General features: G+C 34.0%; 1 protein-coding gene across 1 annotated transcript; it reads right to left on the bottom strand.

Annotated features, from left to right (window-relative positions):
- Positions 1 to 4,962: 4,962 nt before the first annotated feature.
- On the bottom strand, positions 4,963 to 12,937 carry LOC106125872 (transcription factor Sox-14). The gene is made up of 3 exons (XM_013323282.1): positions 12,441 to 12,937; positions 6,398 to 6,698; positions 4,963 to 6,179 (listed from the first exon to the last, which is right to left on the bottom strand). The coding sequence occupies exons 1-3, from the start codon at positions 12,641 to 12,643 to the stop codon at positions 6,015 to 6,017; spliced, it is 669 nt and encodes a 222-aa protein (XP_013178736.1). The 5' UTR covers positions 12,644 to 12,937; the 3' UTR covers positions 4,963 to 6,014.
- Between the last annotated feature and the right edge of the window lie 423 nt (positions 12,938 to 13,360).

Raw genomic sequence — 13,360 nt, 5'->3', positions numbered from 1 at the left:
ACGGGCGTTTGTTTGTAAATGAATGAACCGCCCGCTCTCACCGTGTCTACATCTAACCCTTTGACACTCTGACTATTCTAATACTTATTCACTATTTTTGTATTTGCTTAGTATTTTTATTAAGTTATGTGGATACTAAAATTACGCTTAGTTTACATAGTAAGATCGTAACTAGATTTTTATAGGAAATCTAATTTAAAAACGGGAAAAGAACAAGACTATTTTTTAACGACATTGAAGTTTAATTATTGATTTCATTTCAAGATATTTGTTCTGTATAGTTTACTTACTATTTTATCTCTTTCCGCGATTCCCATGGGCGGATTCTCGTGACGTGAGCGTCGAGGCGGCCTCGGGAACCGTCCAACGTGCATATAATTTCTTTCCGATGTGTGCATTACAAATATCTGGCTTAAATATTATAAATACGAATGTTTGGATGTATGCTAGAAGGTATCTCCTGACTACACGATACATGGATCAATGATGTAGAACATAGCCTGGAAGAATACATAGGCTACTAATTAAGATTTATTTTATTCCCCTCATGCGACAGCTAGTATATTATACTATAACTAGCGGACCCGACAGACGTTGTCCTGTCTACACGTCTTTAATTCGAATATTATTTAAAATTTGACACTGCGATGGTAGCGCCGTCTGTCAGATCCAATGTAAAACATTCCAAAATCAACAACTACTAATAAATTAAAAATTAACTAAAAAAACATTGTCCAGCGGACAAAATTGTGAATCTAAACCATTCCCAGATCCCCTTGAACACACACAAAAAATTTCATAAAAATCGGTCCAGTCGTTTGAGAGAAGTTCAGTGACATACACACGCACAGAAGAATTATATATATAAAGATAGTGTGGATTTCCCGGTAAAGCCTAAGAATTATTCAGATTAGAGAATAATTGATGTACGATGATACGTGGAATTCGTATGCATTCTAACTGTAACCCATACATACAACGCAATGATACTGCACTGTGAAGTAAACGGTACAATTGATCAAGATCCGTACTGTCCGTCCGCAGAGCTTTGGGATAAGCGTCGCAAATTGCCACCATCGACCACCAAATGACGGTCATTGTGCGTATGTCTCCATACATTTACATCGAATCGAAGCCTTTGATTTTCACGAAAATTTCAAAGATTTCAATACGCTTGATACTTCACGTAAAATATGAATTTATTTAAATAAAGTTTAAAATGAAAATGTTAATATTTATTAAAAACTAAATTGAATAAAAATTATATTCAATATCTTTCTATTTTATTTATATCGTTGACGACGTTTGTGTACATTTTTCATTACGGAACTGAAAATAGTCTGTAACGAATGGGGGTTCCATTTAATCACTTTCCAGCGTAAATTTCAATCTGTCCGTCTGTGACCGCGAGCGAATTGCAATTATGACGGGCGGCTGTAACCGGATTTGGCGGCGGACATACTTTTTTATTTTACCAATGTTTGACTATTTTTAATTTGTGATTACTGGATTAGACCTATGACATGTTAAGGATTTGAAGATATCATGTTTCCTTTCTTAAGTTGCAATGAGAATTATATAATTATTAATTAAAGTTAACTTTAACTTTACCCAAGTTATTCAAAATACGTTTACGTAGTTGGTAATCAAGACTTTAATAGTAGAAAAGTTACGGCTTACATTTCCTTAAAATATCACTGTATTTTTCTACGTCTTTAATAATATAAAGTTATGGTCTTCTATTGAGAGATAAAGATAACAGAGGATCGCTGCAAAATTTGCGGAATGTCTCACTGAAACGCGATCGCTCACCGCCTCAACAATTAGTTGCTAAAGGGTGTTTATTTATGGGGTTAGACTGCGGTGACCATCATTTGAGGATAAAAGTCTCAGTAAGTGAAAAGCTTACACGACACGGCATCTACGTTGAGCGACATTTTTCTTATTTATTTTAATTATATTATTAACATATTAAAAATTATTATAAACAATGGTCCATTGTGTGTTTAGTTTATGGTATACGTGTGTTTTTAATCACTTCTAATTACTCTTAATAAATGAAAAAGTATCTATCGCTTAAGTCAGATTGGGTCTATAAATGTCCAGACATTATTGTTACCCTATTAGATGGTAAAAACCCCAGTATCGGCCCCCTACGTCATCGCAGTGGCTCATCTAATCTGTAAACGCGGGCGATTGCGGACCTAACTCTGTGTTATTGTTTTTTTATAGAGCCCAAATAAAAAATGATCGGCAAAGCTGTAACTAATTTTATTAACCACGTCGTAAATACACGATTATTTTTAAGGAAGGGGTATTTATTTATCTTTAGTAGGGAAGAGCTACGGATTCAAAATAGAGGGGATAGAGGTATTTTTAACTTTGCAACATCCCGTAGTTCGCCTTTTTCTAACCTAAATTATGACAGATATGTTTATGTTTTCTACATTGGTTGTCTTTGACTTTGAACATGGTTGAAGTTGATACAAAACTGAGCTGAGTAGTCAGAGATATTTTGTTAACTCAACAAAGCACAAAGAAGAAGGAAGATACTACGATGTAATCATTTAAGATTAGTTCTTCAATGTAAAGTATACATTGCTAGCTGTCACTCGCGACTCATTTCGTTTGTAATTTAAAAAAAAGTAGCCTATGTGTTCTTCCAGACTATGTTCTACATCTATACTAAATTTCAGCAAGAACTGTGCACACGTTTTGGAGATACCTTCAAACAAACATCCATCTGTCCATCTAAATATTCGCATTTATAATATTAGTAAGAAAGATGTTGATAGAATCTTATGATTTTATTAAAAAAAGTTAATCTTGATGGCAGTCGCTTCGTTGGTTTATATTTGAACATGTGCGTGTCTCTTCATTGTTCATTGGTGCGAGTGTTTATTCGTCGATAATCGAGTGCGTTCCGGATTAATTTCTCTCCCTCGTTGTTTTTAAAGATGTTGCCGCGCGGCCGGCGCCTCGAGTGCCACTCCACTGACGAACAACGAACACATGTCTATTTCGATTATCTTTGCTGTTTTTACACTATTATTACTTATTTTGACTTTATTTTTAATATTGATCATCTTTTGTATAGACTCTCAGTAAGTTTAGTCTTGACAGAATAATATTTACCGTGGGTTTTTAAGATCAAAATGGCCGGTATGTTTTATACAGAGAATTTGGTGTTAGAAACCAACGGTAAGAAACTTCTACAACTACATTACGTAGTTTTTTCCCTGCGCTTAGCATTTAGTAAAATTAATTCAATTGGTAATTAATAAAACACAAAGAAATTTTCTTTAAAATTTACTTGTAGCGTAGTCTTTTTATTTCCAACTCAAAAAACCCTGATACAAAAACTTAAATTTATTAAATTTATTATACATTTCCTTATTATTATTTAAATTGATGTAAAACAAATTGATATAAAATTATAACAACAAACAAACTAGGATCTAACAATTGCTATTTAAACATTTTTCATTACAGCCCTATCATACAGTCGGTGGGAGCACATAGTAAATAATTATATGCAATTTGAACAAAACAATAACTAATACGTAATTATTTTATAACATAAATGTTTTTCAAAATTAATCATAACAAAAGAATATTTTTCTCTTTGATTAACTGATATTTATCGAATTAATGAAATAAAAAATACCGTTGCACTTTTATTTTATTATTAACATTTTGTGAACAGGAAATAGAGCGTCGGTGGCTCAGTGGTCAAGCACTTGACTTGCAATCTGCAGGTCCTGGGTTCGAATCCCGCCATGTACCAATGTGTTTTTCCATTTCCGATTTACATATGTACATTTATCCGACGTTCTTACGGTGAAGGAAAACATCGTGATGCAACCTGCACATATCTGAGAAGAAATTCAAAGATGTTTGTGAAGTCAACCAACCCGCACTTGGGCAGCGTGGTTGACTATTGCCTAATCACCCTTAACTTAGGGTAGGCTCCGAGCCCCTCGGTGGGGACGTATAGCGAGCTGATCATGATGATGATGAACAGAAAATAATATTTACACAAATTAAATTAAACAGAAATAAAAAAATGCCCCATTTAAAACAACTTTATAATTTTTACAAACTAGATTCTTTTCTAAAGACAACAAAATCAATCGAACATATTAAAACAGAGTTTGTTTTCCTTACATTAACAATATTAATAATATTTTTTACAAAATGTTTTGCCTAATAATTATTTACAATACGCTATAATCTGCAGCATGTTATCATGAGTTTCCACTGTGAAACATACAGATAACATATAGTTATCTTTTTTTTAACAGAATATTTGCAGTGAAAACTCACGGTTATACAATTATTTGGATAATCGAGGTTTAATAATGGTTGATGAGAGATTAATATATTATTTAACTATTCGGTTGAGCAACTGGAATGTTAAAAAAAACTATCATAAACTGTTTTTTGTTTCATATTACATTTAAAATTTTCTTGGAAGAATAAAGCCCGATACATCTTCAGTGTTAACTGCACAGTGTTAACTAAACCGAACAGTTTTAACTTACTGTACAGTTCAATTGTTCAGTTATAACTTACGTGTGTAGGCAAAATTGAGAACTGTACAGTTTTACTTACAGTAAAAATCCTACACACCCTCAGTGGGAGGTGTGTATAGAGCTTAATCGATCGAGGCCTGTAAAATATTGTAAAAGGTGCCAAGTATTAAGCACTGTGTCATAAAATTACTTTGAATTGATTGCTTAAGTTTGATAGATTCAATATTAAGTTAATTATAACTATATGATATGTTAAATTCTTAATCAAACTATATCGTGAGAGATAAAAAACAAATTAAAATCTTAAATCATCATAAAAAAAATATAAAAGTAACAAAAAGTAATAAACAAAAAGAACGTAATTCATAACGAGGATATTTTTAGTTGCCATATTTTATATTATTATTAATATGAAATAAAATGTCAGATGAAATAATAAACACGATTATTATTATACTAAAACAACGAAATATGACAAACTTTTACAGAGTATTTTGAAGCGCAATAAACACACTATTGCGGGGCCAATTTAATAGATTTTATTTGACGCTACATCATAATTCAATAACCTAACCTTGTAACGGCGGGATAAAATATTATTTATTTTTTGAATTTAGAACTGTACAATCACCTTTTTCAAATTACATATTTTATTGTATTATACATAAGAAGTATTGAACGCCGTTACAATGTTGCGTCATAGAACCCTTTTAATTTTAAAACACTGGGGATGTTACAAAAAACTGAATTCAAATCATATGTGTTTGAAATCGAATTGATTTGCTTTAATCAATGTTTTAAGCAGGTCTCTTCAATATGAAACTAAATTATGGCTAAAAGCTAAAGGATGGATGTCAAATAAGATCTTAATAAATTGGCACTACTATAGTTTTAGCCATTTAAAATCAATCTATAGTTTATTTCCACTTACTAATTCAAAATATAACATCGATATTCTATACGAGTTTAATAAAAACTTAAATGCTTAGCTATGATTACACATATCCCATTGGAAGAACACTTCGGATCGGCTACGTCATAAAACTTTACACTAAAGTAATTAACACTTGATACTTCCACTGTCAAATACCAATGATATTGTCAATAGATTCAACAGCGACAACCACAATTAAGGACCATTTCACAAAAAATGTTAGTCGGACTTGTCAACAACACAAACAGTTCAGTCCTATCCCACACTGTCGGGCCTTTTTAATCCCCCCATGTAAGAACTAAAGTTTTTCACCACTAATGTCTTCAACAGTTTTACACTACCAGGGCTGTCAATCTCACGAGAATTGCTTGGTTTTCTCATACGATTAGGGTTGTCTCTTCCCTTGAGTACACCACTAATGTCCTGAGGAAAATCGATGTCTCAATTTTCTCACCTTATACACTGTCAGGGCTGTCTCTCTCCTGCATGGAAGTGGAGGGACGCTCCCAGTGCGGCAGGGGCCGGGCCGGGAGCGGCACTGGCCTTCATATAACATGCTGGGGCGGTTCCTCGTCGCTCTTCATGAGTACGTAGGCGACGGGGCGCTTGACGTCCGGGGGAGGGGAGGGCGACCTCCTCGGGGGACAGCCGCAGGGGGAGAGGGCGTTGCTGTAGAAAGCGCTACTGTACAGCGCGCCACCGTATAGTGCCTGCGGATAAAAGACTGTTTGAATATGGTGTTAAGAATGCCTTTAAATTAACATTAGTCAAAAGTTAATAATAGGGCACGAGCTTATTTACGCAACTTGGCCAAAGACCAGTCCCACACAGTCACAAACCATGTTACACTTAGTCTTGGTTGGATAGTTATATACCTATCATATGATCCTCTATTTTTTTTTAGTTTTTAGGTTTTTATATAGTGTACCTGTAAATGCGCCAGCTCAGCAGCCAACTTCCCATCATCCGAGGGTAACTTCGCAAAGGGATAGAAAGGATAGGGTAGTGGCGGAAACAGCGCCCTGCCGAGGTCGGGTTTGTCGGGCAGCAGGTGGTGGGGTACGGGAAGTTGCGGCACAGGGTGCGGCAGGGAGGGAGGCAAGAGCCGCGGCACCGGCGCCATAAGACCGCTGATGCCGAAGCCGAACTTCGGTTCCTTCTTCACCAGCGCCTTGGGTTTCCTCCGTGGCCGGTATTTGTAGTCAGGATGCTCTTTCATATGTAGTGCTCTGCGGGAATAAATAAAATTACTAACAGTTCTAGCTAATTAGAAGACGTGCAAATGCGGTTTTTAGTAGATTATCTGTCAAAAGGCATTAGTTTTACTGTTTGACGGTTTCCAATCGCATAATTAGTGTCCGCAAATGCTATAACCGTTGATTTCTGAAAACAAAGTCACTGTATGAAACTTATCTTTAACCCCTCTTTTTATATGATATGTTTTATAGAAGGATTTTAGTGTCATAAACCAAAGATAAGTCAAAATAACTGACAATGAAATGCCACCGGCCACCGACCATAGTAACATTATTATTTATGCAATAAAGCGCACAATTGTCGCGAGCGCGCGCCGCCCTTAAAACAACAATGTCGTTTCAACAATGCACGGATTATTGCATTGTCCGAATCACAATCGACTGTTATTCTATACCCTTCACTATGTACGATTCAATCACAATATATAATGAACTATATTCATCTGACATAAGGTTTAAATTCGGCCGGCGGTATCTTTACATGAGATCTATAGTGTTGTGCAGCGCGGCGACACAGCGCACGATTATGCGAGCTTTGTGATAGAATCGCGCGATTGTCAGCGAGTCGATTGTAATTATTCGAGTGGACGGAGGGCGGACGATAGTTCGAGTGCCGAATGCTGAGGTTACGAGCACTGTTTGTACAATGTATTTATTTGCATTGTATTTTCCGTGTGATTAGACTGGCTGATAATAAAGCGAACAGTTTGATTTTATATCATTATAATGCTAATAGAGTTAATTGATTTTAACTTAGCGATTGAAATAACAATGTTATTAATTTTACTGTTTTCATAATACATATACAATGACTAATTTCCTTCCTTCCTTGTGCGCACCGCAAAGGATTGGAACAAGTTGCCAGCTTCTGTTTTTCCGTCCAAATATGATATTGGGACCTTCAAAAGTAGAGTGAATAGGCACTTACTAAGCTAGCGCGTACCATCTTTTGACCAAATCTCCACTTCACCAGGTGGGATCGTGGTCAAGCGCTAGCTTATAAAACGAAAAAAAAAATCATATTTCTTAACATAACACTAAATGAATGGATGCTTGTACTGTTATATGTGATAGTCTTTTGTTTGTTTGTTTTTTTTTTTCATTATAAAACCGTTGGGATTTCCGTAGTTAAATAAAAATGTTTGAAATTAAACCATTTGTATTAATTATGTACAAATTAACACAAATTATAAAACAATATAGAAATCTTATTTGAAATAAGAATTATTTTAATACTTAATTATATAAAAAAATATTAAAATTGTCTGATTTTTTATTTGAGTATTAGTTGCAGATCTGACTTCATTCACATCAGAGTACATTTAATATTCCTATATAACTACTTACAGTTTGTGGAGGATGTTATTGGCCGGCATTTGTTTTTTTATATCAGTTTCTCTACTCAATAAAAAAAGAAAAAAAAATGTAAAATCTCATGAAAAATATTATACAAAAGCATTATGCATAATGCCAAAAATTTAATCTAAATTAAAGTGAGGTTAAAAAATCATACATGACTTGTTAGAAACTTTAAAAATGTTTAACATGAATTTATATTCTGTACAATATAAATCCAATATCAAACATGTCTTATTCCACTTTATCTAATATCAATTTTTTGCTCCATTCATTCGATACAATATCGAATGCAAACACGTATCGATTCTACGAACGTCTTCTGAAAAAAAGTCAGGGGTCGTCGACCGGCGCACTATCAATTCCTTCATTACTGTGTTTGCGAGCCAAATAAACACGATAAGCGCAAGGAAAATAACAAAATATCTCGCCCAAGAAAAATCCTATCTATTTTTTATCGGACACTTTTTGGCGTATCTTCGTCCGAGTTAATCGAGTTGGACAAACATCGATATCGATATGAGGCGACGCTTTATTTCGTTTATAATATTGAAATTGTTCCTTTTGATGGTCAATATTATGACTGTGTTGGATTTATATGATTTATTGCCTTATTCCGTTCCTTGTTTTATATGTTTAGGGTTCCGTACCTCGAAAGGAAAAAACGTACGTCTATCAAGATCCATTTTTAAGTGCATTAAGCGATGAAGTAGGTATTAAAGTGTTGATAACTTAGTACGATATAGTGTTGTTCAAATTATTTGAACACGGGTGGGTGTCTTAATTCCAGTCAACGTAAGTTAATACATCTTAGAATGGGCTGGAGCCGCGACTTAAACCAGGCGACCATAAAAGAGGCTGGTCAAATTTACAACAGTAAAAACTAATTAAAAAAAAACATTTTTAATACGGTTATTACAGTTTTAATTTAATAAAACTACACCGGAATAATTTTCTTTAAGACAAATAATATAATTTCGTTATCTTAGCCTTTATTATCTATGGCGTTGTGTGGCCAGCCGTTTTCGATTGTATGCAGCTATCAAATAGTCGACGATAAAAATTAAATAGGAACACAAATAGAGGCGCGTCTCCGAGCATTGTGGTGACCGATAGCGAGCCGCTCGTGGTGCCTTACATTACTACTACTAGTGTTACTAACTTTACTAAAGCTTGTAGCTGGCGACATCCAAAGATAAAAATAAAAAGGAAAAATACTCTTCAAATGAAAAAAAGGAAAAAGGTAGACCACTTTATAAGTTTACTAGTTGCAACATTATTAAAATCAAAACGACGTGGTGACTAAAGTTAAATACGAAAAGTCGAATATAAAATATGCACTTTTAATAGTATAAAACAAATAACCAATTAAGAATCTCATTCAAAAACCGATTTGAGCATCAAACTTGGAGTCAGTTCGCAAACAAACAAATTCGCTTCCCCGACGCGGCCAGCCTTTACAAAGAGCTAGACCGAACGCATAAGCTGGTTTTTATAGCCCTGCTCCACCCCGATAACGCGCTCGCCCCTAACAATGCAAGATATTACTATGAATAATAGATAATTGTCCCACTCCAGCGCCGGCGGTGTTCTCACAGATTAAATTGATTTGTTAAGTTGCGATTTGCTCCGAGGATCGTGATTAGTGGGAATTAGGGGACGGGTTTATGCATTATGTTTGTTTCTGATGTCTTTTTTATGCGTTTCATCGGTTTTTAAACAAAAAAAAACACTTTGAATCTAATTTAATTTAATTTTTAATCCTGTTCCTTTATTAACCAACGTTTTTAACTTCGTGGATCAATCATTTTTATGAGATTCCTACGGATTCTGGTAATTTTCACTTTATTTATTTGTTTTTTACCAATTAATAATCTTAATCTTTATAACTGTGGCATTATATATCACATCTAATAAAATAATTCACACACTTTCATCTTATAAATCTCTTAATTACTAAATCCCTTTTAATTGTTCCCCGAGACTGATCTACTATTATATTAAAAATTATTAATATTATACATTTTGTAAGTATAAAGTACCGTAAAACAAGCATTATCTGGGTCTAGTTATATTCCTCTCAGTAGTGTAATCATACCTGATTTACATTATACCAGTACAGTAAGGCAGTAGCGCTCAAAATCAGCGCTGACATACAACTGGAATAGTGTGAGTACTACCTGGCGCCAGTGAGCCCATACCGTCCATGCCAGGCCAACGATGCTGTCCCGTTTTACTGGGTTAATGTAAATCAGACATCGTGTGGCTTAAAATTATTTAAATGTTAGAACTATGTAGTTTATATTTTTTGCAGTCAACATACGGCATCCAACTAATTAAAAAAAATATTATCAGACCGTTGTTAACGTGTCAAACATCCGGGCATTTATTTGCGGTACAATCGTACCACTGTTCATTTATGGCCGCCTGGTGCAATGCTAGCTCAAATAAAACCTTTTTGTCTCTCACAGTGATAACTTACAGGTGTGTTGGCTGTTTTGTCAGCCTCTGTTTACATGTGATACGGAATTAAAAAGATAATAAGATGTGTATCACAGATTAAATACGTTGTTTTCGTGTCGTGTTTGTTTTAGTCTGTGGTAGACGTCGCTGGCTGGATGGATTGTTTGTTTCTTAATTCAAATACTTATTGTTTAATCTTGTTATCATCCCGTGGGGTTTATTTTAAGTTGTTCTTTGTATGGTTCTTTTTACTATCAATTTTATCAAATCTACTCTAGGTGTGTGGGGAATGACTTTAACTAGTTTAATATGATTGAATAATTTGCTTGTTTTTGTATTTAAAACTATTAAAACAAACAATTAAACCCTTTTACTATTGCTCACAAATGTTATGAGGATGACGGTGAAGTTTTTCTGTTTGATTCTAAGTCAGGCTCCGAAAAGGTTTATAGAAATCATTCGATTTATAATTATAAGAGAAAATTATTATTTAAAACTTGTGATCGCACATTAGACCATAGCTTTATGGACCACAGTAACTTCAAATTTCTTCAAATTAAATGCTTTACTTCTTACTGAATATAAAGTTTTCGTTTTATAATATATTTATTACCCGGATGACCGAGCTTTGCTCGGTATTTTTTTTTTAAATTGCGTTTTTTGAAAATTATATTATATTATATTTAAGTACGAATTACTAATAAAATCATGAAATGTGAATAATATTTTTCTATAAAGAAATATATAGAAAAAGTTAAGTTTATGTTTAAGTTGATTACTATTGCTCACAAATGTTATGAGGATGACGGTGAAGTTTTTCTGTTTGATTCTAAGTCAGGCTCCGAAAAGGTTTATAGAAATCATTCGATTTATAATTATAAGAGAAAATTATTATTTAAAACTTGTGATCGCACATTAGACCATAGCTTTATGGACCACAGTAACTTCAAATTTCTTCAAATTAAATGCTTTACTTCTTACTGAATATAAAGTTTTCGTTTTATAATATATTTATTACCCGGATGACCGAGCTTTGCTCGGTATTTTTTTTTTAAATTGCGTTTTTTGAAAATTATATTATATTATATTTAAGTACGAATTACTAATAAAATCATGAAATGTGAATAATATTTTTCTATAAAGAAATATATAGAAAAAGTTAAGTTTATGTTTAAGTTGATTATCGATAAAACACGAATAAAATGACATTTTCTAAAAACGATTCCTAGCTAGATCGATTTATTGCCCCCGAAACCCCCTATATACTAAATCTTATGAAAATCGTTGGAGCCGATTCTGAGATTCCAATTATAATATATATATATATATATATATATATACACAAGAATTGCTCATTTAAAGATATAAGATAATGTAATTTTCTACGCTTCCTTTTATGTCTATGAGTTACTATATCTCAAGGATCGCGATGTAAAAAGATGTTATTAATAACCTTAAAAAAATAACTTACTATCTTTTATATTATAATTAGTTCTACGTATATTTGTAACAGGAAAGTTTAACTTGAAAAGATATATTTAAGAGATAATTACTAATTTAATTTTACGCTCTTTATTTCGGAATGTGTAAAATGCAACAGATTTCATCACCATTTTGTATGTAAATATATAACTCTACTGTATATTTAACAGATTAATTATTGGTCTTGTTTAATTACGCATGACTTTTTGTTACGCATTTGTTTTTAATAATAAATGACATAGACTGTTTAAGTTTTTTCCGACGTGTGGTCACATCAAATGTACGATTATTTTCTTTTATTAATGAAAAGATTTTTTTTACTGGATAAAACCATCATTATAAAGAGAATTTTATAAGGTTATTTTATTAAATAAACATCTTTACAGATATAATGGTTAAATGATATCAGCTCACCTTAACCTCTTTGCTTCGTCAATGAAGGGTCGTTTCTCCATCTCCGTAAGCAGTTTCCACTCGGCGCCGAGACGTTTCGAGATCTCTGAGTTGTGCATCTTAGGGTTGTCTTGCGCCATCTTCCTGCGCTGGCCGCGCGACCACACCATGAACGCGTTCATGGGCCGCTTGATGTGCTCAGCGGGCTGCTTGCCGAGAGACATAGTTCACTGGTATATAATACTTTGCTTTTAAATTTTAAATTCTAGATACACTTTTGTCCATACATTATTTCTCGATTAAATTCAGTTAGTATTCAGCGAGTTATAGAAGTAAAATATTTTTTTATGTTAATTTTATTGTTAAAAACAATAATAACACAAGTCGTCGTGATTGAAAAATGCCGCGCCGGTGAAAAGCTCCCGAAAGCTCAATGCGCCGCTTTTCTCGCTTGTGCCACGGTTTGTGTCGCGGCCTCGGTTTATTCCCCCCCTCGCGTTTGCCCCCCCTTAAATTAAATTGGCCAATGAGAAGTGGCGTAGGGCGGACGCTGGCTTATGATTGGATGGCTAGACGATCGTCTCGCGGCAAGCAACAGGTGACCCGACTTCTTGTTAGCATGTTTATTAGCGAGATTAAATTCGGTTTTTTGTACCGCAACCTTCGTTTAGTGAAAAACGCGACCCGCGTAATTGGATGGCGACAATTTGAAATGTATGAGGCGTTGGAGAGCGGCAACGCGCATTGCAGATTGAGCCACTGCCTCTGAGACTACACTGGTGTGGATGCATCTACATACATGTTACACATCTGTCTGTGTGCCAACAAGATTTTCTAGTTTAGAAACTGAATACTTATAATATTTTACTTTGAAATAAATGAGCAGGCATAGAAATAAGCGAATATGTTGTTAAATAGGTAGTAGTTACTATTCAAATAAA

The sequence above is a fragment of the Papilio xuthus genome, unplaced genomic scaffold, assembly GCF_000836235.2.
Source record: "Papilio xuthus unplaced genomic scaffold, Pxut_1.1 DF825752.1, whole genome shotgun sequence".
Lineage (NCBI taxonomy): Eukaryota > Metazoa > Arthropoda > Insecta > Lepidoptera > Papilionidae > Papilio > Papilio xuthus.
This window is presented reverse-complemented; position numbering and strand designations above follow the sequence as displayed.